General features: G+C 39.8%; 1 protein-coding gene across 30 annotated transcripts in view; it reads left to right on the forward strand.

The window, feature by feature from the left end:
- LOC103560311 (phospholipid-transporting ATPase FetA) overlaps positions 1-25,968 on the forward strand; it is a 129,292-nt gene that overhangs the window by 9,786 nt on the left and 93,538 nt on the right. For 4 of the 30 annotated variants that reach the window (XM_070595614.1, XM_070595615.1, XM_070595630.1 and 1 more), the window contains one exon: positions 1,331-1,399. The exons of 25 other annotated variants lie outside the window; for them this stretch is intronic. Coding sequence is in view for 1 of the 5 variants with exons in the window: in XM_070595626.1 (XP_070451727.1) it covers positions 1,397-1,399 (3 nt within the window). In the remaining 4 variants the exon portion in view is untranslated. Of the gene's footprint in view, positions 1-1,330; positions 1,400-25,968 lie in introns of those variants that run through there. One more of the 30 variants, XM_070595628.1, reaches the window with a different exon arrangement.

Genomic DNA, 25,968 nt, shown 5'->3' on the forward strand with positions numbered 1-25,968 from the left:
AGTGAACCTCGGCCTGCTGAAGCGGAGCACATGAACTTAATCACTGTGCCACTGGTCTGTCCCCTCTTAACTCTCTTTTTGATAACAGCATATCAAGAACCTTTTAAAAGCTTAGGACCTCTCTGCAGAAAAAATGCACAGGTTTCTATAGATAATTTCAGAAGGTTCACAAAGTTTCTGGAGCTTATCTGTTGAACCTTGGCTTAGAAAACAGAAACAAGCAAACTGATCCCAAGAAGTGAATAAAATGTATGTCCTTCAAGCAATTCTCCACAAATATTGTTTCTCAAGCTTTTGCTCTATATTGAACAGCATTAAGTTCAGAGTTATACCTGGAGTGCAGGTAGTCTGTATTCTAGGATTGTGTGCTTTATTTCTCAGATCTTTCTTCAGAAGTAAGCATTGGCCCAAATGAGGGTCTTAGGAGCAGGGTTGGTTGAAAAACGTGGGCTGACAAGAGAGTCCAAGAAAAGGGAACCTGTGATCTGGGTCAAGGTGAATACTGAGGAACTCAAAGAGTCCCAGGCCAGACAAAGGTCCGTCAGGAAGACTGGGTTCAAAGCACTAGACAGAGGACCAAATGGGGCCTCACAGAATCAGAAGACTAGCAACAGGAAACAGACAAGATTATTTATGGAACAAGTTTTTAAAATTTGTTTTTATTTGTAAAGTACAACATTACCATCTTAAACTTTTAAGTGTACAGTTCAGTGACATTAAGTACATCCACATTCTTGGGCAACTATCACCACCCTCTGTATCCAGAACTCATTTCATCTTGTAAAACTGAAGCTCTGTTCCCATTCTCCCCACCTACAGCCCCTGGCAGCCACCATTCTTTCTGTCTCTCTGAATTTGACTACTCTAAATGCCTCATATAAGTGCAGTCATATAGTATTTACCTTGCTGTGACTGGCGTATTTCACGTAACATGATGTTAAGGTCCATCTATACTATAGCCTGTGTCATAATTTCCTTCCTTTTTAAGGCTGAATAATAGTCCATTGTATGTGCAGACCACATTTTGTTATCCATTCATCTGTCAATAGACACATGGGTTCCTTCTACTCCTTGGCTGCTGTGAATAGTGCTGCCATGAACATGGTGCACGAATATCTCTTCAAAGCTGTGCTTTCAGTTCTTTCGGGTCTGTGCCCAGAAGTGGAATTGCTGGGTCACATGGTAATTCTATTTTTAATTTTCTGAGGAAACACTATACTGTTTTCCATAACAACTGTACCATTTTACATTCCCACCAAGAGTGCACATGGATTCTAATTTCTCCACGTCGTGGCCAACTCTTAATTTTCTTTTTTTTTTTTTTTAATAGTAACCGTCCTAATGGGTGTGATAGAACAGGTTTTGGACACAAAACCCAGAAAACTACCCTGAGACTATGGTATGTTCTAAGAGTCTTTAAAGGCACCAGTGTAGGGGGAGGGAGCTGTTAAGGGCACAGGGCAGATTCAGATGCCAATAACCACCCAAGCTGGGGTTAAAATTGATAACCTCTTCATGAAAATTAAGAGACCTCCAGCTATATGATCAATACACAAAAATCAAGAATTTTCTTAATCAATAGCAATTAGCAATTAGAAAATATAATGGGGGCTGGCCCTGTGGCTGAGTGGTTAAGTTCGGGTGCTTTGCTTTGGGCGGCCCAGGGTTTCACCAATTTGGATCCTGGGCTCAGACATGGCACCGCTCATTAAGCCGTGCTGAGGCGGTGTCCCACATGCCGCAACTAGAAGGACTCACAACTAAAAAAATATATATACAACTATGTACTGGGGGGCTTTGGGGAGAAAAAGGAAAAATAAAAAATCTTTAAAAAAAATAATGGGAGAAAGATTCCATTCACACTAGCAACAAAATCTTAAAATATCTAAGAATAAAGATAAAAAATACAAAAAACCTATATGAAGAAACTATAAGACTTTATTGATGGACAAAATGATGGCCTGAATAAGTGGCGAAACATGGACATGTTCCTGGATGGAATACAGTGGCTCCCGTTTTCACTCAATAAAAGCCAAGGTCCTTACAGGAATCTTTTAGACCCTGCATACTCTGCCATCTCCCTCCCTGCTCTCACTTCACTGCTCCAGCTACTCTGTCCTTCTTGCTTTCTTGAACAGAATTTGTTGTCATTATTCCTTTGAAACACTCTTCCTCCAGATAGCCCCTTGGTTAACTCTCTTCTCCATTTCAAGTTTTTGCTCCATCTCAACTTTTCCATAAGGCCCACCTTGATCACCCTACCACCTCCTCTCACTCTCATACTCCTGGTCACTCTTACTGGTTAGTCTTATCTTGCTATTTTTCCCATTTTCCACAGCATCTATCACTTTCCAACATAATTTATAATTAACTTGTTTATTTTGTTGTTTGTTGGCTGCCTTTACTTGCAAGATGTTAGCTGCTCAAGTACAGGATTTTTTGGTCTGTTTTGTTCACATTAGTATGTCAAGTGCTAAAATAATGACTGGCACAAATAAGGTACTTAGGTGCTTAATACAGATTTATAGAATGAATGGTGGAAATTTTTGATGTTGCAGATATGGCTGTTCTCTCCAAATTAAGCTACAAATGGAAGGAATCCAATCTAAAAGTCCCATAAGAATTTTTAGAACATAAGTTGATTTCAGTATTCATCTGAAAGAAAATGTAAGAGAATAGCAAAAAGAAAGGTTTTTTTGAAAAGAAGGAGATTTGCCCTACTAGATATCAAAACATAAAGCTATAGTAATTAAAACAGTGTGAGACTGGTACAGAAATAGAAATAGATCAATGTAAAGAGTAAAGACTCTAGAAAGAGAACAGTGTATACAGGAGTATTTAATATGGGTGAAGGCAGCACGTCATGCTGCCATGAATGATGTTGGGATAATTGGTTCTACATCTGGAAGAAGATTAAGTTGGATACATGCTCTATAAAACACATTTCAGGTACGAGTAACTATGAAAAATAAAACAAAAATATTTTTTTAATAATCTTTAGGTTAGGAAGGCCTTTTTAAAGGAGAAAAAAATCTCGAGGTCATGAAGAAAGTGACTGCTAGACTTGAGTTTTTCTTTTTTTCAAACATCTGTACAACTTTCAAAAAAAAAAAGACAAATGTAAATGACATACTGAAAAAAGACATAACCAGGGGATTACTATCTAGAACATATAAAGAATTCTTACAAGTTAATAAGAAAAAGATAAATGATACAATATGATACAAATGATACAATAGTGGACAAAAGCTATGGAAAGGCAATTCTAATAAGTAATAAAAATGGCAAGCATATTAAAATATGCTCAACCTCACTAGCAATCATGAAAATGAAAATGAAAAACAGAAAGACAGAATTTTTTTTTTTGGCCCATCAGATTGACAGAAATAAAAAAGTATGATATTATTTAATGGTGACAAATAAGCTCTTATCCTTTTAATGATAGTGTAAATTGGTGCTATTGCATGGGAGGGTAATTTGAGGTCACCCATCAAAATAAAAACTACAGTCTTTGGGACCTAGCAGTTCTCCTTAAAGGTCTCTAATCTAAAGAAACACTTGTAATGTCTTTTAAAAAACAAAATGCCACATAGATGTTCACTGCAGCATTCTTCACAACAACAAAAAACTAAGAAACAGCCCACCAGTAAGAAAATGGTTAAATAAATTATATCTATACTTCAGAATTAAGTAGACTTAGATTACTTTCATGGAAGGGTTTCCAAGACATATTGTTAAGTGAAAGAAGTAAAATACAGAATAATATTCACATGATCTCATTTGTGGGAAAAAAAATCCCAAAATTATGTTCTGTATTTGTGTAACTGTGCGTAGAAAAGGATGTGGAAAGATGAATACCAAACAACGATTGCCTCTGGAGAGGGGAGTGGGATATGATGGTGGATATTGTGAAAAGGGACTTTAACGTTTTACTTGATATACTTGTGTCTTGTGTGAATTTTTAAAAATAAGAATGTATTCATGTACTATTTGGGTAAAAAAATAAAGTTACTTGAGATGTCTTATGGCCTCTTACCTCAGCGTAAAGACAGGGTAATTTAATTCTCCCTGTATATAGAGCCCCAATCTCTAGACTTTTGGAAAGGGATGCAAAGGGAAAGAAAATACTATTCCCATCCTTACAGTCTATAGATTTAACAAAGTGTTAAGACTCCCAAGGAGTGGATGGCAAAAGGGCAAAACTACATAAACATCATTGGGAAATAAATTATTTTTTCAGGTAACAAAATTTATCTTCTAATCAGCAATATTTTTATTTTAACCATATTAGATAAAACACTTTTTAAAATTTATTAGATTTTTTTTCTTTCTTAAATAGAATATACTCAAACAAATTTTAACTTTTAGTTTGATAACTCAGTGTTATACGTTATGGTACTATATTATTTCTATGCCTTCTAGAGCTATTGACTCATGTAGTGCTCTTATTGCCATGTTGAATAGCCCTTCTTGCTTCTGTTAGTTATCTTTCTGCTGTGTAACAAAATACTGTAAAACTTAGCAGCTTAAAATAACAGGCATTTGTTATCTCTCAGTTTCTGAGAGTTAGGAATCCAGGAGCACCTTAACTGAGCAGTTCTGGCTCAGGGTGTCTCATGAGGTTTTGGGCAGGGGTTGTAGTCATCTGAAGGTTGGGGCTGGAGGACCCCCTTCCAGGATAACTCATTCACATGGTTATTGGCAGAAGCATCAGTTCCTTACCACAGGGGCCTTTGCGTAGCCTCGTTGAACATCCTCATGACATAGAAGCTCTCTTCTCCCAGAGCAAGTGATATAAGAGAGAGAGCAAGGCTGAAAGTCATATACCACCATATTCTCTCTTAGAAGAGTCACTAAGTCTAGCACATGTTGAAACTCCACTTTTTGTTTTTTATTGAGGTATAATTGACATACAACATTATAGCTCTATTTTTTTATTGAAGTCACATTGGTTTATAACATAAATTTCAGATGTACATTATTATTTTTCAGCTTCTGTGTAGACTACATCATGTTCACCACCAAGTCTAGTTGCCATCCATCACCATACACATGTGCCCCTTTACCCCTTTTGCCCTCCTCACCTCTTTCTCCTCTGTATCTATGTGTATGTTGTTTTTTTATCTTCCACATATGAGTGAGGTCATATGGTAATTGTCTTTCTCTGTCTGACTTATTTTGTTCAGCATAATACCCTGAGGGTTCATCCATGTCACAAATGGCATGGTCTCATCTTTTTTATGGCTGAGTAGTATTCCATTGTATATATATATACCACATCTTATTTATCCATCCATCCTCTGATGGACACTTAGGTTGCTTCCAAGTCTTGGCTGTTGTGAATAACGCTGCAGTGAACATAGGGGTGCATAATATCTTTTTAAATTAGTGTTTTCATGTTTTTGGATAAATAACCAGAAGTGGAATAGCTGGATCATATGGTAGTTCTATTTTTAATTTTTTGAGGAATCTCCATACTGTTTTCCATAGTGGCCACACCAATTTACATTCCCACAGCAGTGTAGCAGGGTTCCTTTTTCTCCACATCTTGGTCAACACTTATTATTTCTTGTCTTTTTAATAATACGGCTCCACTTCTTGAAGGGAAGAGTACCCAAGAATTTGTGGGTGTATTTAAAAACCACCATACTGGTGATGTTTGAATTCTTGAATTTTATTTTGTATAATTTTCTCTCTTCATTATTAATTCTTGCTCTTGTTATGTCTGCCTGTATTATCCCTTGAATCCTTCTAACTCATTGCTTCTGGTCTTCTTTGGAGTTGTAAACCAGTTAATCTCCTTATTAGAATTATGTGTAAAATAAAAGTAAAAATTAGATTCTGAGTGGAGGCCTAAGAAACTTCTGTAAGTACAAAACTTAACTTTAGTGCATAGGTTTCATGTTCTCTGCGTTGGCTGTTCACTGGTGAGTTGTTGCTTCCTCCTGGTTGTCTGCCAAATGTGAACTTTCTGAGTGAGGGGTTATTACGATACAGAGACTGCACTCTAGGGAACACAGACTAGAAGAAGGCTGCTTCTCTCTCTACATCTTATTTCTCACAGTTTTTCTCCCTGTATTTTCCGTGTTACTCCTTGTTATCCCCTAGTTGTTGGTATACATTTGTATGTTAATCATAATACAGTAGTTAAAAGCATGGCTCTGGAATCAGACTACCTATGTTTCATCCTGGCTTTGCTACTTACTAGCTGAGCAATGTTGGGCAAATTACTTAGCTTCTCTGCTTCAGTTTCATCATCTGTAATATGGAGATAAAATACAGGGGTACCTACCTCACCAGGTTATTTTCAGGGTTAAATGGAAAAAGGTATATAAGTGCTGACAACACAGAAAGCTCTGAATTAATGTTTCCTCTTTTTTATTATTGTCTAATAATGAATTTCTCCTGTTGCCTAAGTAAAATGCCTAAGCTTTTAGTTCATAGACACTTGTAATTAGTTTTGGCTGCCCTTTGGCCAACATGCCTTTAATATATTTCCTCTCATTTTCAGTTAAGTCCTTCAGGAATTTCAAATTCAGACACTTAGCATGAGCCAAACTCGACATAATTAGAAACTAAATCTGCTACTAAAAAAGTCACAGATCCAAAGCTAGCTATGTATGATCTTTTATTCTCCATGCCTCTGTCCTCTCTACTAGCATGACTGAGGGTTTGCCATGCTGTCACTATGTGACCAAATACTAAAGATAGGAGTTCTAGTGCAGACCTTGTAAGTAGGTATTTAGGAAAGTCCATGTCAGAACCATGACGTTATACAAATCCAGGGGCACATTTCCCACTGCGGTCTGTGAATGGTCATCACTGAAGATATTTAGTGTACAATCTGGGTGGCCGTATGTGGTGGCCCAGGCAAGAAGATAGCTGTGGAGATTAGATCTTCATTTTCTTGAACAAATTCAGTTGGGAAGACTCTACAGAACAAAAAGAATCCCTATGGTTTAAATTGGTGAAAGGGTCTCCCCAAAGGATGGGAATGGGCCTTCTGATTTCAGGACTTTCAAGCAAAAGGTAGGATTTCCAGTGCTGATTTTTGCCACTTACTGTCTCTCTGAGGCTTAGTTTTCTCAACTGTAATTGGTCATTATCTTTTCCTATATCTCAGGCTTAATGAGATGATTTTTGTAAACTATACAAGCTAAATAAATGCAAATGATGAGATTCTCTCATTTCTTATTATAGTTCTTGTGCTAAGGAAAACTAAAGTCATCAAAAGGTTAGTGAGCTGTTGGGGCTGGCCTGATGGCGCAGCGGTTAAGTGCGCAGGTTCAGATCCCGGGTGTGGACATGGCACCGCTTGGCAAGCCATGCTGTGGTAGGCGTCCCACGTATAAAGTAGAGGAAGATGGGCATAGATGTTAGGTCAGGGCCAGTCTTCCTCAGCGAAAAGAGGACGATTGGCAGCAGATGTTAGCTCAGGGCTAATCTTCCTCAAAAAAAAAAAAAGTTTCCTACTGAGAAGATAAAAACAACAGCGAACACATAGAAACAGAGATTGGATTGATGGTTACCACAGGGGAAGTGGGGAGGAAGGAGGGCTAAAAGGGTGATTAGGCACATGTGTGTGATGATGGATTGTAATTAGTCTTTGGGTGGTGAACATGATGTAATCTACACAGAAATCGAAGTATATAACAATGTATGCCTGAAATTTACATAGTGTTATAAGCCAAAGTTACCACAATAAAAAATGTGTATATATTTTCATACTGAAATAAAAGACTCAGTAGGTTTAAAGCAATAAAATGAGGTTTAATGAATTGTCTGATAACAAAATTCTAAAATGCATTGATTGGTAAGACCAAATATACCTTTAAAGAAAAATTTTTTTTTTCTAATCTCTTAGTCATCCTTTTGAGAGCGCTAACTACTAATAAAACCCTGGGGCCACAGAAGTCTATGCACAATTACTAAGCTCTGACACATTATTTAGTTTTCTGCTTATCTTTTCCCTTTGTATCTGCCATTTAAAAAAATATTTATCAAATTACATCCATAAAGTTTGTCATAACTAGATATAATTATTATTAAGTGATGATAAAATTTTAATTAATATGACATATGTTTGTTTAAAAAGGTTATTTGATCATCCGGGGAAAAAAGATTTAGATCTATTCTTTACCAAGACTGTGACTGCTGTTGTAAGACACAGCTCAAATGCCGCTTCCTCATGAAGCCTTTCTTGACTTCTCTAACTAGAATAATTCTCCTCCTTCAACCATTTGGCACTTTGTTTACTCTCCCCTCCCCCAAGTCCCCTTAAGGCATTTGGCATTTGTATTAGATCTCTTTGTACCGTTAGGTCTAATTCTCTTCCCCGTTCACAGTCTTGTTTCTGTATTTCACTGCAACGTGTACATGGTAGGGTCCCCCCCCCCCCCAGGTTTATTGAGATACAGTTGACATAGAACATCGCATAAGTTTAAGGTGTACAACGGGATGATTTGATATACATGTGTATTGTAGAATGCACATGGTAGGTCTTAAGTGAATGTGTAATAGACTAAAGATTAAGTTAGAAAACCAAGAAAAGAGGGTTCAGTCAGGGATTCTCATCATCTTGCAATTGTGATGTCCTGTAACTGTGATTTCGCTATCCGGTACCCCTGACTCACCTACCATACTACTTAAAATGGTCCTGGATGGCTGCTGTTGTTTAATAAACTAAAAGTGAATTTAAATGGATTTAATTTTTAGGATATCTTCATTATTTTAAAAATAGCTAGAACAGTTTGAGGTGTTCTGTGGCCTGGGTTGGAAGCTGTGGTTTAGATCCTTCTGCTGTTACAGGTATCCATTCAGTTAGATCTTTCCAATCAGCCAATTGCCAAGTTTAACATTGGTAACAGTGAGTCAGCACACAGCAGTTATGTCCTTTGTGACCTAACTCTTTACTGTCCCCACCCTGCCTTTCCCAGGACAGAAGTGACTACTATTTCCTCTCTGCTCCAACTGAAGCCACTTCTATTATCCCACTTACTCCACTGTTTTGTAATTACTTATTTATGCCCTTCTAGTGAGCTCCTTAAGGGCAGGATTATACGTTGGTAATTTCCACTTTCTCCATATTACCTGGGATGTTGTGGGTATTCAACAAATGGTTGATGTATTAATATAAGTAAGATATATTCTGGAAAGGATTCTGGCTAAATGACTGTCCCAAGGACACTTTTCAGTGTTTCTCTTCAGATGGTTTGGTGGTAAAATATGTCAGGATTTGATTTGTTTAAATTATGAAATTTTATGTATGTCAGCCTATAGTTAATTGCCTTCAAGAGCCTTCTCTTTGTAAACCACATTTTTTTTTGGATCGTCCTCATTTCCCTCTCTATCGCCTTGTCTTTTTCACCTTTTACCTGGGGTTGGTAGGAAGTAAGTCGTGACTGAGAGGTCAGTTGTTCCTCCACCTCCATCTCTAAGATCTGGAAAGAAGAGAAATTAGATTTATGACTGAGAACTACACTGTAACATCAGCACGGATCAAGGCAAAGCTATCCAGAGGCACCTTTAACAGACAGACTGGACAGGGGCAGCCCGAGGTGGAGTGGTTAAGGTCGCGCACTTCCGCTTCAGTGGCCCAGGGTTTCGCCAGTTTGGATCCTGGGTGCAAACATGGCACCGCTCATCAAGCCACGCTGAGGCGGCATCCCACATGCCATAACTAGAAGGACCCACAACTGAAAATACACAACTAGGTACCAGGGGCCTTTGGGGAGAAAGACGAAAAATAAAATCTTTTAAAAAAAAGACAGACTGGGAGGGGATCCAAGATGGCGCTGTGAGTAGTCCTCTTTGTCTCTCCCCCTTCGAGTCTACAATTATTTGGACACTTATCGCTTAACAAAGGATATCCAGACAGCATCTCAGGACGTCTGAGAGACTCACGCGACTATACATCGGAAGGCGGACGGACTTTCCTCCGGGAGGATGTGGAAATAGGTGAAAACTCTCCGACCCCGACCGAACAGCCTAGTACCAGCAAGCGGCTTTCTTCCCACGGACGCCCCCAGAAGATCAACGCACATCTAGGGCAGGAGAGAGCACACAACAGAGGAGCGACAGTGGAAACAGGTGACCAGAACCCTACCTAAACCCCCCGCAATTACTCCAAAACGCAGAGGGAAACTTTGGAGTTGCACACCTGGGCCCGCGGGGAGAGTCTCTCCCCGCCATTGGCGGGGAGATCCCGCCTGGTGTTCGCTGCGCCCGGAGGGTCGCAGAGAGAGTCGCTGAGGGTACGGAGGTCTCCCGGCTGCCACTGCCAGCACGGTGGGGCTAGGGATTGCCGGAGATCTCTGAGCGGACTGGGGCTGGGTGAAGCTCCAGAGGCCAACTCCACGCCCCGGAGGGGAAGCTCCAGACTTCCGCCCGGGCAGCAGACAAAACTCTCTGTCTGCCATTAGCAGAGGGGCCGCTCCCAGCATTCACGGCTCCGGGAAAGTCCTGGAGAGAATCCCAGAGGGCGGGGCAACCCCCAGCTGCCGTTGCCCACCCTGTGGGACTAAGGATTGCCAGAGATCTCAGAGTGGACTGGGGCTGGGGGAAGCTCCAGAGGCCGGCTCTGCGCCCCGGAGGGGAAGTTCCAGAGTTCTGCCCGGGCAGCAGACAGAACTCTCTGTCTGCCTTTAGCGGAGGGGCCACGCCCAGCATTCAACTCCGGGAAAGTCCCAGAGAGAATCCCAGGGGGCGAAGTGACCTCCAGCTGCCGTTGCCCGCCCCGTGGGGCTAGGGATTGCCGGAGATCTTGGAGAGGACTGGGGCTGGGTGAAGCTCCAGAGGCCCGCCCCGCGACCCAGAGGGGAAGATCCAGAGTTCTACCTGGGCAGCAGACAAAACTCTCTGTCTGCCATTAGTGGAGGGGCCACGCTCAGCATTCACAACTTCAGGAAGGTCCCGGAGGGAATCGCAGAGGGCGAGGTGACCCCAGGCTGCCGTTGCCCGCCCCACGGGGCTGGGGATTGCTGGAGATCTCGGAGAGGACTGGGGCTGGGTGAAGCTCCAGAGGCCCGCCCCGCGACCCAGAGGGGAAGATCCAGAGTTCTACCTGGGCAGCAGACAAAACTCTCTGTCTGCCATTAGTGGAGGGGCCACGCTCAGCATTCACAACTTCAGGAAGGTCCCGGAGGGAATCGCAGAGGGCGAGGTGACCCCAGGCTGCCGTTGCCCGCCCCACGGGGCTGGGGATTGCTGGAGATCTCGGAGAGGACTGGGGCTGGGTGAAGCTCCAGAGGCCGGCTCCGCGGCCCGGAGGGGAAGCTCCAGAGTTCTGCCTGGGCAGCAGACAAAACTCTCTGTCTGCTATTAGCGGAGGGGCCACACCCAGCATCCACAATACCGGGAGGGTCCCGGAGAGGAGAATATCAGGCAGGGCAGCAGCTGACCAGCTACCACTGAAATCAGGATCTCCGGCTATCCCCCCAAGACAGGGCAAAGGGCTCCCCGAGTTCCTGGGGAACAGGACTGGGGCTGGGGGGAGTTCCAGCGACCCAGCTCCGTAGCCTAGGAGGAAACCCTACAAGCTCACAGCAACCTCAGGGAAAGCCTCTGCACAGCACTGGTACAAAGCACCCATCCGGCAGCCACAAGGCTGGAAGACCCCGGGACAAAAGTAGCATAGCTAGGTGAACTAACCACAGACTGTAGAAGATGCCAATAGCTCTGCTGCGACCCATAGTGGACAAGTGAGGTTTTCTGGGTGCCGACAGCGACGGAGCGACAAATATAAGTGATCCCACCCCTGGCTGCTGGAAAAGCCCATAACACCGTTGCAGACCCCAAGGAGGGAGTACGTCTAGGTGGGCTGCAACAGTAGGCACCAGCAGCCTGAAGCTCCCCTGTGACGGCCCCCACGGCAGAGGAGGGAATCCAAAGGACCACTGTGACTACGAGGATGGGCCCAGGCCCAGTTAGCAACTGCGGACAGGGTTCCTGGTTGGTGCAGTATAAACAGCTGCTCCCCCACCGCAGCAGCTGAAACAAGTGAAAGGAGCAACTAAACTCTATCTCTATGCGGAGGCACAAATCAACAACATCAAGCAATATGAAAAAATACATTAAATCTCCAGAACAGAAAGAAAATAACAAATACACAGAAAACGATCCCAAAGAAAATGAGATATATAACCTAAATGATGATGACTTCAAAACAGCCATCATTAAAATAATGAGTTAAGAGAGAATTCTGACCGACAACTCAACGAGTTCAGGAGCTATGTCACAAAAGAGTTGGATATGATAAAGAAGAACCAAACAGAAATATTGGAAATGAAGAACCAAACAGAAATATTGGAAATGAAGAACACAATAGAGGAGATTAAGAAAAATCTAGATGCTCTGAACTGTAGGGCCGATAATATGGAGGAAAGAATTAGTAATTTGGAAGATGGCAATATAGAATTGCTGCAGGCAGAGGAGGAGAGAGAAGCAAGACTAAAAAGAAATGAAGAAACTCTCTGAGAATTATCAGACACAATTAGGAGATGCAACGTAAGGATTATAGGTATACCAGAGGGAGAAGAGAAGGAGAAACGGGCAGAAAGCCTATTCAAAGAAATAATGGCTGAGAACTTCCCAAATCTGGTGAGACAGATGGATCTTCAGGTGACAGAAGCCAATAGATCTCCAAACTTTATCAATGCAAGAAAACCAACTCCACGGCATATAGTAGTGAAGCTAGCAAAAGTCAACGACAAGGAGAAAATACTAAGGACAGCCAGGCAAAAGAAACTAACCTACAAAGGAACTCCCATCAGGCTATCAGCAGATTTCTCAGCAGAAACTTTACAGGCTAGAAGAGAGTGGAATGATATATTCAAAAATCTGAAGGACAAAAATCTACAGCTGAGAATTCTCTACCCAGCGAAAATATCCTTCAAATACGATGGAGAAATAAAAACTTTCCCAGATAAACAAAAATTAAGGGAGTTCATTGCCACAAAACCTCCTCTTCAGGAAATCCTCAGGAAAACCCTCATTCCTGAAAAATCCAAAAAAGGAAAGGGGCTACAAAACCAAGAGCAGAGAAGATAAGTAGAAGGACAACAACAGAGAGCAGCAGCTCTTCATCAGAATAGACTAAACCGTGGGACGAGAAACAAAGGAAATTGAAGAAAACCGGAAAACAAGACACAAAATGGTAGTGGTAGGCCCCCACATCTCAATAATCACTCTAAATGTAAATGGATTGAACTCCCCAATCAAAAGACACAGAGTGGCGGGATGGATCAAAGAACAAGATCCAACAATATGCTGCCTACAGGAAACACACCTCAGCCCCAAGGACAAACACAGACTCAGAGTGAAGGGATGGAGAACAATACTCCAAGCTAATAATGAACAAAAGAAAGCAGGTGTCACTATATTAATATCAGACAAGGTAGATTTCAAAGCAAAACAGATAAAGAAAGACAAAGAGGGACAGTATATAGTGATAAAAGGGACTCTCCACCAAGAAGACATAACACTTATAAATATATATGCACCCAACACAGGAGCACCAAAATTTGTAAAGCAACTCTTAATAGAACTAAAAGAAGACATCAACAACAATACAATAATAGTAGGGCACCTCAGCACACCATTAACACCAATGGACAGAACATCCAGACAGAAAATCAACAAGGAAATAATAGAATTAAATGAAAAATTAGACCAGAGGGACTTAATAGATATATATAGAACACTTCATCCAAAAACAGCAGGTTACACATTCTTCTCAAGTGCACATGGAACATTCTCAAGGATTGACCATATTTTGGGAACCAAAGCAAACATCAATAAATACAAGAGAGTTGAAATAATATCAAGCATCTTTTCTGATCATAACGCTATTAAACTAGAAATCAACTACAAGAAAAAAGCAGAGAAAGGTGCAAAAATGTGGAGACTAAACAACACGCTTCTGAACAAACAATGGATCATTGAAGAAATTAAAGAAGAAATCAAATATTATCTGGAGACAAATGAAAATGAGAACACGACATACCAAACCATTTGGGATGCAGCAAAAGCAGTCCTAAGAGGGAAATTCATCGCAATACAGGCTCACCTCACTAAACAAGAAAAAGCTCACATAAGCAACCTCAAACGACACCTAACAGAACTAGAAAAAGAAGAACAAACAAAGCCCAGAGTCAGTAGAAGGAGGGAAATAATAAAAATAAGAGCAGAAATAAACGATATTGAAACAAAAAAGACAATAGACAGGATCAATGAAACAAAGAGTTGGTTCTTCGAAAGAATTAACAAAATTGACAAACCCTTAGCCAGACTCACCAAGAAAAGGAGAAATCGCAAATAAATAAAATTAGGAATGAGAAAGGATAAATCACAACAGATACCAATGAAATACAAGGGATCATAAGAGAATACTATGAAAAACTATATGCCAACAAATTGAACAACCTGGAAGAAATGGACAAATTCCTAGACTCCTACAATCTCCCCAAACTGAATCAGGAAGAAATGCAGAATCTGAATAGGCCAATCATAAGTAAGGAAATAGAAACGGTAATCAAAAACCTCCCCAAAAATAAGAGTCCAGGACCAGACGGCTTCTCTGGAGAATTCTACCAAACATTCAAAGAAGATTTAATACCTATTCTTCTCAAACTGTTCCAGAAAATTGAGAAAGATGGAGTACTCCCTAACACATTTTATGAAGGCAACATCACTCTGATCCCCAAACCTGACAAGGACAACACAAAGAAGGAGAACTATAGGCCGATATCACTGATGAACATAGATGCAAAAATCCTCAACACAATTTTGGTAAACCAAATACAGCAATACATCAAAAAGATTATACACCATGATCAAGTGGGATTTATACCAGGGACACAGGGATGGTTCAACATCCGCAAGTCAATCAACGGGATACACTACGTCAACAAAATGAAAAACAAAAACCACATGATCATCTCAATAGATGCAGAGAAAGCATTCGACAACATCCAACACCCATTTATGATAAAAACCCTAAATAAAATGGGTATAGAAGGAATGTACCTCAACATAATAAAGGCTATATATGACAAGCCCACAGCCAACATCATACTCAATGGACAAAAACTGAAAGCCATCCCTCTGAGAATAGGAACAAGACAAGGGAGTCCACTCTCACCACTCTTATTCAACATAGTACTGGAGGTGCTGGCCAGAGCAATTCGGCAGGAAAAAGAAACAAAAGGAATCCAAATAGGTAAGAAAGAAGTAAAACTCTCACTGTTTGCAGATGACATGATCTTATATATAGGAAACCCCAAAGAATCCATAGAAAAACTATTAGAAATAATCAACAACTACAGCAAAGTAGCAGGGTATAAAATTAACGTGCATAAATCAGTAGCATTTCTATACACTAACAATGAACTAACAGACAAAGAACTCAAGAACTCAATCCCATTCACAATCGCAACAAAAAGAATAAAATACCTTGGGATAAACTTAACCAAGGAAGTGAAGGATCTATACAATGAAAACTACAAGACTTTCTTGAAAGAAATTGACGACGACATAAAGAGATGGAAAGACATTCCATGCACATGGATTGGAAGAATAAACATAGTTAAAATGTCCATACTACCTAAAGCAATCTACAGATTCAATGCTATCCCAATCAGAATCCCAAGAACATTCTTCACAGATATTGAACAAAGAATCCTAAAATTCATATGGGGCAACAAAAGACCGCGAATTGCTAAAGCAATCCTGAGCAAGAAAAACAAAGCCGGCAGAATCACAATCCCCGATTTCAAAACATACTACAAAGCTGCAGTGATCAAAACAGCATGGTACTGCTACAAAAACAGGTCCACAGATCAATGGAACAGAATTGAAAGCCCAGAGATAAAACCACACATCTATGGACAGCTAATCTTCGACAAAGGAGCAGAGGGCCTACAATGGAGAAAAGAAAGTCTCTTCAACAAATGGTGCTGGGAAAACTGGACAGCCACATGCAAAAGATTGACAATTGACCATTCTTTTTCACCACACACCAAAATAAACTCAAAATGGATCAAAGACCTAAAGATAAGCCCTGAGACAATAAGTCTTTTGGAAGAGAATATAGGCAGTACACTCTTTGACATCAGTTTCAAAAGAATCTTTTCGGACACTGTAACTCCTCAGTTGAGGGAAACAATAGAAAGAATAAACAAATGGGACTTCATCAGACTAAAGAGCTTCTTCAAGGCAAGGGAAAACAGGATTGAAACAAAAAAACAGCTCACTAATTGGGAAAAAATATTTACAAGCCACTTATCCGACAAAGGGTTAATCTCCATAATATACAAAGAACTCACACAGCTTAACAACAAAAAAACAAACAACCCGATCAAAAAATGGGCAGAGGACATGAACAGACATTTCTCAAAAGAAGATATGAATATGGCCAAGAGACACATGAAAAGATGTTCATCATCACTAATCATCAGGGAAATGCAAATCAAAACTACACTAAGATATCACCTTACACCCGTTAGATTGGCAAAAACATCCAAAACCAAGAGCGACAAATGTTGGAGAGGTTGTGGAGAAAAAGGAACCCTCATACACTGTTGTTGGGAATGCAAACTGGTACAGCCACTATGGAAAACAGTATGGAGATTTCTCAAAAAGTTAAAAATAGAAATACCCTATGACCCAGCCATCCCATTACTGGGTATCTATCCTACGAACCTGAAATCGGAAATCTCAAGAGTCCGTTGCACCCCTATGTTCATCGCAGCATTATTTACAATAGCCAAGACGTGGAACCAACCTACATGCCCAAAGACTGATGATTGGATAAAGAATATGTGGTATATATACACAATGGAATACTACTCAGCCATAAAAAAAGACAAAATTGGCCCATTCACAACAACGTGGATGGACCTCGAGGGTATTATGTTAAGCGAAATAAGCCAGTCAGAGAAAGACGAACTCTATATGACTCCACTCATAGGTGGAAGTTAGTATATTGATAAGGATATCTGATCGGTGGTTACCAGGGAAAAGGGGGGGTGGGGGAGGTCACAAAGGGGAAAGTGGTGTACCCACAACATGACTAACAAAAATGTACAACTGAAATCTCACAAGGTTGTAATCTATCATAACATTAATTAAAAAAAAAAAAAGACAGACTGGACAGATTAAGACTTGACGAAACGTATTTATCTAAAGAATATTTGTGGAACTGCTTTTGGTTAGCAAGGCAACATAGAAACAGGAGAGGGAGAAGCACACTTTGGTTGTGCCTCTCCAAATACTGTCCAAGGGAGAGATGTAGCCCCCACATTTGAACATTCCCATCTCCCCATTGTGGCTTGATGCTATTGAACACTTAAAACACACAATTTAATTTCCCTACCTCTAATTCCATGTTGATCAAACAGCCTTCTGATTATGACTGGTTTTTCATGTGTATCTTTCCACAAGGAGAAAATATCCAAATGTGTCAAAGCAAATATTGTAGTCACTGTGACAGTTAATCTATTTGATAGCAAATAATCATCTGCCATTCTGGTTTCACATCAGCCTCTGAAACCTTAATGTTAATTTGAATTATGGGTTCAGTCTCAATGAACAGCGGAAACCAAGTTTCTGAGCTTAAAAACTGAAGTTCAAATCCTGGACTTTAGTGAATTCACCAAGATAAATTCTACTTTGTTGATTTTACCTCTTATATAACTGTCAAATGTAACCCTTTCTCTCCATCCCCATTGCCAATGCCTTAATTCATCTATTCAGTATGTTTCTTCTGAATTACAATAACAGCATCTTAACTCATTTTCAGGCCATTAGTCAAGCTAGAGTCTACACTGATGCCTTGTCTTTCTGAATTGCAAATCTGATCATGTTAACTTACCTTTTAAAGTTTTAGTTGCATTCTGCAATGTAGTCCACTCCATGCCCTTTCATATGTTGTTACTCACTCCTGCCTGAAAACTCCTTCTACCATATTCACTAAGCTAAGTTATGTTTATGCATTAAGAGATCTGATCCAGGAAACTTTACCTCATCCCTGCAATTTGGTTTAGATGCTCCGCTTTTGCACTTCCATGACATCCTGTCCTCACGTCTGTCATACTACCCAGCACACTGTATAGCAGTTGATTACTCCTATGTCTCCCCTAGTAGAATTTCTTCAAGGCAGTGATAAGGATCATATCTGATTCTTTTCTACATTCTTTAGCCCTTAGTATAATACTTGACACATTTGTTAAATGAATTTGAGAACCTCTCTATAACCTTACCTACTTCATTTAGACTTTAACAAGTTTCTGCAGTCTCCTTGCTTCACCTCTCCCAATCTTTACTTTCTTCTTGATCCTTGACTGTTCATCCCTAGCCATTTCTGTTCCACTTTGAACTTGTCATGCTCTACCTCTGTTTCTTCCAAGCCTTAGGGCCAGTCAACCACTGTGTGTGTGGGTGTGTCCATTAATGAATGAGATTGTCACTGTAGTATATATATTCCTCCCATAGAATAAAATATAATTGAATAAAAATAAATAAGTTAAAATGTAATTGAAAAGGTAATGATCTTAAATGAAAATTGCTACATAAATGATAGTAACTAGACAAAAAAAAACTCTTTGAGATGCACATTCTAGTCAGTCAGTTAGGCTCACCCACTGCTTTAGTGACTACTGTACGCTAACTTCACAGAGCACCCAATTCAGATTATGCTTCAGTAAAATCACTGTGATATGAGCTTTTGAGGTTGCTCATGAAAGTTGAAATTATACAAATATTAAATCTGAGAATGCCAGGCTTACAGTACTACATGTATATGCTAGGCTTGGTGATATATTAAAGCAAAGTAAGCTATGGGTTCTTGCCCTCAAAAAGTTCAAAGAGCTCATGAAATTCCACCTCCTCTACGAAACTGTGATTGGAAGAGGTAATGAATGAGTACTCTCTTTACAGATCATTTTTAGATCATCTATTTAAGTTCAAAAAAATTCATTGATTGTGATTGCGTTAAATTTGTGGATTAATGTGCATAGTTTATATTTTTGCAATGTTGAGTCTCCCTATCAAGGAGCATCATCTTTTTCTATTAATTCAATTTTTCTGCTGTGGCCCTCAGTAAAATTTTGTGGCTTTCCATATAGATCTATATATTTATTATTAGGCTTATTCCTAAGTATTTTAAATTTTGTTGCTATTTAAATGGTACTGTCTCCATTTTTTCCAGCTGGTTTTTATAAATATCTAGCAAGGCTATTTAGGTGTAAATTTATTTTGTAACTAGGTATCTTACTGAAATCTTGTTATTTCTAATAATTTCTAGAGTCATGGAATAATTCTAAGGCTGGAAGGGCATTAGAAATCATCTTGTCCAATCTTCTCATGTACAGATGAGATGATGGAGACTCAGAGTAGTCTCAACAGGGTTCAGTTAAAATCTTGGGTCTCATGAATCTCTAGTCATTGAGTTTTACAAAATACAGTATTGTAAGAGGTGAGGGAGCGAGACTGAGACAACAGACTGCAAAGGCAGAGCCTCTCAAATCTACATCTCGATGTCATCACCCGTCCAAGATTTACAAATTCAGAAATTCAACTTACAGCTTGTTCTAGGAGTGACCAGGTACCAGGGTATCAATTCACTCTTTTCTTTCTAGAAAGAATAATTTATCAACAAGACGGCTAATTTAGAAGTTTACCCAGGGAAATCTAACATTGTCCAGGGCATCTCCTTCTGGTGGCCAGTGCTACTTAGGAGGCCAAATCAGAGATCCTAGAATTACAGCAAAGAGAACTGGATGTTTTTGTGGTGTTTACATTAAGATATGGGATTCTTGGAGGCTGACAAACTGTGCTATTCTGGTGATATTTCTTTCCAGATAACTCTGATAGGCATTATAAGGAGAGAAACTTTTCCCCAGGCAGTGGTTGAAAGAGTGATAAATTTTTCAGTATTTTTTGTTCTAAAAATTGTCATTCTTTTATTCTCTCATGACCGAAGTGTAAGTTTTAAAGAGTAAAGCTGGAGGTTTTGTCAGGATGGCAGTGTAGGCAAAATCTGAACTCACCTCCTCCCACAAACACAAGCAGGTTACAACTATTCTTGGAAAAATTACCCTGGAGAGAAAACTGAAAACTGGATAAAAAGAACCCCCACAACAAGGGATAGTCCTGAATGAGGCAGAAGAGGCAGAAATTCCTCCTGGAGAGAAAGAAAGCCACCTTGGTGAGTGGCAGAGCTTTAGAGATGGCTGGGTGGGAGCCACACTAAGGTATGCAGCCCTCCCTGGAGAAGTGGGGACCTGAGCACGTTAGTGTTATAAGCATCCTTCAGACTCAGCACAACCAAGACAAGTGTCCTACTGTCTGGCTTTGCTGGCTGTTAACTGCAGCAGGGAATACCCCCAGAAAAGCTATTGGCCAAAAGCCGGAAAAAAAAACTGCTCTTAAAGGGCCCACACGTACATTCACTTGTCTCAGAGAGCAACCTAAAATCACCAAAAAGAAAGCTGCACAGTCCTTTGGTGAAGAGAGACTCATCTCTTGGGCTCTGGGCGCATCTCCCTGAGAGGGAAGACGTCTCCAGAGACTGAGACATTCGTAGCAGCCATTCTTGTGACCTACTACAGGCCTGCTGACACAGACCTTGGCAGGCACCATTGAAGTTCTTCCCCTGGCCTGTTACCGCAGGCATTTACCACACCCACTAGATTGCAGATTTAATGCAGTTCAGCCAGGGCAGGCAGCTCGCCCTAGGGACCAGCCCCACCCAACAGCAAGCCCTCAGGCTACTTGTCAGCCTGCATTGACTGGGTGCCTTGATCCTCTAAAGGCAGGTGCATGTGTCCACCTCTGTGGGGCAGGGCCTGTGTGAGGACTGTGGCAGCATTGGTGTGGACTTGTGGGAGGTGGGGCTTATCAGTGGCAAAAGACCTGTGCTTCTCAAATAGCCACAAAGAGAATCGGCCGCACTTTCCAAAGCCTGAGACAATTGGGTGCTCCTGTGCCTAGGGCCAGCCCCACTCAGCTACAATCCTAAGAGAGCTGACAATAGCCTTGCAGGCCTGAGGCCTACAGCAGCTGTAAACCCCTGAGCCTAGCAACCAGCTACACTGGGTACCTGCTCAGTTAACAGGAAAACTGCAACAGGACTGTGCTATTAGACCTTGTAGCCAATGGTGCTGGGGATCCCCAAACCCGATTTATAAACAGCTAGCCAGGGAAGGAAAGACTAGACTCCCTGGGTATCTGCAGTAAGAGCAACCCTGCCACAGCAGAAGGGCACAAGTAGCCCACTCAGGTCAGTCCTAGATCATTTCTACTGGTGATGAGAGAGAAGCGCTTGCTTGGCCTCAAAAGGCATCTCTTGCATAAGACCACTTCTCCAAGATCAGGAGACATAGCTGACTCACCTAATACATAGTTATGAGCACTTTGGGAAAGAGGCATAATGAGAAGGCAAAGGAGTACATTCCAAGCAAGGGAACAGGACAAAATCCCAGAAAAAGAACTAAATGAAACAGAAATAAGCAATCTACCTGACAAAGAGTTCAAACAAAAACTCATAAGGATGCCCACTGATCTTGGGAGAAGACTGGATGAACACAGTGAAGATGTCAACAAAGAACTGGAAAATATTTTTAAAAAATCAAAGAATACAATACTGGAAAGGAAAAATTCACTTGAGGGACTCAATGGCAGAGTAGATGATACAGAAGAACAGATCAGCAAGCTAAAGGAAAGACTAGAGCAAATCACTCAAGCTGAACAGATAAAAGAATTAGACAGAATGAGAACAGTCTAAGGGAACTCTGGGACAATATCAAGTGCACTAACATTCGATTTATAGATGTCCCAGAAGGAGGAGAGAGAGACAAAGGGGTAGACAATCTATTTGAAGAAATGATAGCTGAAAACTTTCCTAACCTAAGGATGGAAACAGACATCCAAGTACAGGAAGCACAAAAAGCACCGGACAAGATGAACACCAAGAGGCCCACACCAAGATACATTGTAATTAAAACGTCCAAAATTAAAGAGAGAGTCCTAAAAGCGGCAAGAGAAAGGCAACAAGTGACATACAAAGGAAAACCCATAAGGCTATTGGCAGACTTCTCAGCTGAAACCCTACAGACTAGAAGAGGGTGGCATGACATATTTAAAGTGCTGAAAGGAAAAAACCTATAGCCAAGAATACTGTATCCAGCAAGGTTATCGTTCAGAATGAAAGGAGAGATAAAGAGCTTCCGAGACAAGCAAAAATTAAAGGAGTCTATCACCAAGAAACCAGTTCAACAAGAAATACTGAAGGGACTTAAGTGGGAAAGAGAAGACCACAAATAGGGATAAGCAAAAATACAGTAAAGGTAGCAGATCAACCACCTATGAAGATAATATGAAGATTAAAAGACAAAGGTACTAAAATTACCTACTTCAGTGACAAGAGGGTAATGGATAGACACACACAAAACAAGAGATTAGATATGATTTCAAAAATATAAAGTGTGGGAGCAGTGGAGTAAAAGTAGAGCTTTTAGCAAGCTGTCAAGCTAAAGAGACTATCACCTCAATATAAATTGCTATATGTAGAATATTATATAGGAACCTCATGGAAATCACAAACCAGAAAACTTTAATAAGTAAACAAGTAAGAGGAAAGAAATCAAACCTATTACTAAGGAAAGCCATCAAACCACAAGGGAAGAGAGCAAGAGGAGAAGAAAGGAGCAGAGAAGAACTACCAAAACACACAGAAAGAAAAAAGCAACAAAATGGCAATGAATACATGTTTTTCAATAGGTACTTTAAATGGCTACTGGACTAAATGCTCCAATCAAAAGAGATAGGGTGGCGGATTGGATTAAAAAACCAAGACCCATATATATGCTGCATGCAAGAGACAATTCAGACCTAAAGACACTCACAAACTAAAAATGAAAGGATGGAAAAAGATGCTCTGTGCAAATGGCAAAGAAAAGAAAGCAAGTGTAGCAATACTTATATTAGACAAAATAGACTTTAAAACAAAAACCATAACAAGAGACAAGGTTACTATATAGAGATAAAGTGAACAGTCAAACAACAGGATATGACACTTGTAAATATCTATGCACCCACCATGGAAGCACCTAAATATATAAAACACTTATTAACAGACCTAAAAGGAGAAATAGACAGTAACACAATAATAGTAGGGGACTTTAACACTCCACTTACACCAATGGATAGATCATCCAAACAGAAGATCAACAAGGAAACATTGGCCTTAAACAACACATTAGAACAGATGGACTTAGTAGGTATATATAGAACATTCCACCCCAAAACCACAGAATACACATTCTTTTCAAATGCACATTGAACATTCTCCAGGATCAATCACATATTAGGCCACAAAACAAGTCTCAATGAACTTAAGAATATCAAAATAATACCAAGCATCTTTTCTGACCACAAAGGTATGAACTAGAAATCAACTGCAGGAAGAAAATCAGAAAGGCCACAAAAATGTGGGGATTAAACATACTGCTACTGACCAACAATTGGGTCCATGAAGAAATCAGAAAATATCTGGAGACAAATGAAAATGAAAACACGACATGCCAAAGTCTATGGGATACAGCAAAAGCCATTCTAAGAGGGAAGTTTATAGCAATTCAGGCCTACCTCAACAAACAAGCAAAATCCCAAATAATCTAACAGCACACCTAAAGGAACTGGAAAAAGAAGAGCAAACAAAGCCCAAATCAGCAGAAGAAAGGAAATAATAAAAATCAGAGCAGAAGTAAATGAAATAGAGATTTTTTAAAAAAATAAATGAAACTAAGAACTGGTTCTTTGAAATGATAAACAAACTTGACAAACCTTTAGCTAGACTCACCAAGAAAAATAAAGAGAAGGCTCAAATAAAATCAGAAATGAAAGAGGAGAAATTACAACGGACACATCAGAAATACAAAAGATTATAAGAGAGTACTATGAAAAGCTCTACGCCAACAAATTGGATAGTCTAGAAGAAATGGATAAATTCTTAGAATCATACAACCTTCCAAAACTGGATCAAGAAGTAGAGAACTTGAATAGACCAATTACCAGTAAGGAGATTGAAACAGTAATCAAAAACCTGCTGAAAAATAAAAGGGTCCAGGACCAGATGGCTTCCCTGGTGAATTCTACCAAACATTCAAAGAAGACTTAATACCTACTCTTCTCAAACTGTTCCAAAAAATTGAAGAGAAGGGGAGGCTTCCTAACTCATTCTATGAAGACAACATTATCCTGATACCAAAACCAGACAAGGACAACACCGAAAAAGAAAGTTACAGGCCGATTTCACTCGATCGATGCAAAATCGATCAATGCAAAAATCCTCAAGAAAATACTAGTAAATCAAATACAACAATACATTAAAAAGATCATACATCATGACCAAATGCGTTTCATTCCAGGGATGCAGGGATGGTTCAACATCTGCAAATCAATCAATGTGATACACCACATTAAAAAAATGAAGAATAAAAATCACATGATCATCTCAATATATGCAGAGAATCCATTTGACAAGATACGGCATCCATTTATGATTAAAACTCTGAATAAAATGGGTATGGAAGGAAAGTACTTCAACATAATAAAGGCCATATATGACAAACCCACAGCTAATATACCACTCAGTGGAGAAAAACTGAAAGCTATCCCTCTAAGAACAGGAACACTCTTATCTAACATAATATTGGAAGTCCTAGCCAGAACAATCAGGCAAGGAAAAGAACTAAAAGGGATCCAAATTGGAAGAGAAGAAGTGAAACTGTCACTATTTGCAGATGACATGATTTTATATATAGACAGCCCTAAAAAATCCACTAAAAAACTTTTAGAAATAATAAATGAATACATCAAGTCACAGGATACAAAATCAACATACAAAAATTGGTTTCATTTCTATACACTAACAGTGAAGTAGCAGAAAGAGAAATTAAGAATACAATCCCATTTACAATTGCAGCAAAAAGAATAAAATAGGAATAAACTTAACCAAAGAGGTGAAAGATCTGTCCACCAAAAACTATAAAACATTGTTGAAAGAAATTGAAGAAAACAAAGAAATGGAAAGATATTCTGTGCTCTTAGATTGGAAGACTTAACATAGTTAAAATGTCCATCCTTCCTAAAGCAATCTGCAGATTCGATGCAATCCCTATCAAAGTGCCAACAACATTTTTCACAGAAATAGAACAAAAAATCCTCAAGTTTATATGGAACAACAAAAGACCCCAAATAGCCAAAGGAATCCTGAGGAAAAAGAACAAACCTGGAGGCATCATACTCCCTGATTTCAAAGTATACTACAAAGCCATAGGAACCAAAACAGCATGGTACTGGCACAAAAACAGACACACAGATCAATGGAACAGAATTGAGAGCCCAGAAATAAACCTACACACGTATGGACAGCTCATTTCCAACAAGGGAGCCAAGAACATACAATGGAGAAAGGAAAGTCTCTTCAATAAATGGTGTTGGGAAAACTGGACAGCCACATGCAAAAGAATGAAAGTAGACCGTTACCTTACACCATGCACAAAAAATCAACTCAAAGTGGATTAAAGACTTGAATTTAAAACCTGAAACCATGAAACTTCTAGAAGAAAACATGGGCAACATGCTCTTTGACATCGGTGTTAGCTGCATATTTTCAAATACCGTGTCTGACCGGGCAAGGGAAACAAGAAAAAATGAACAAATGGGACTACATCAAACGAAAAAGCTTCTGCACAGCAAAAGAAACCATCAACAAAACAAAAAGACAACCTGACAATTGGGAGAAGATGTTTGCAAACCATAGATCAATTAAAAAAATAAGTAAATAAATAAATAAAAATGAAGAGTAGAGCTTCTCTTAGATTAGTTCTATTTTAACTTCATGCCTTCTTTCTGGAGAGGAGCCCTAAACGCTATACTGAGATTAATTTAGGCTGTATTTTAATCTTA

This window comes from Equus przewalskii, chromosome 26 (assembly GCF_037783145.1).
Source record: "Equus przewalskii isolate Varuska chromosome 26, EquPr2, whole genome shotgun sequence".
NCBI classification, from domain to species: domain Eukaryota; kingdom Metazoa; phylum Chordata; class Mammalia; order Perissodactyla; family Equidae; genus Equus; species Equus przewalskii.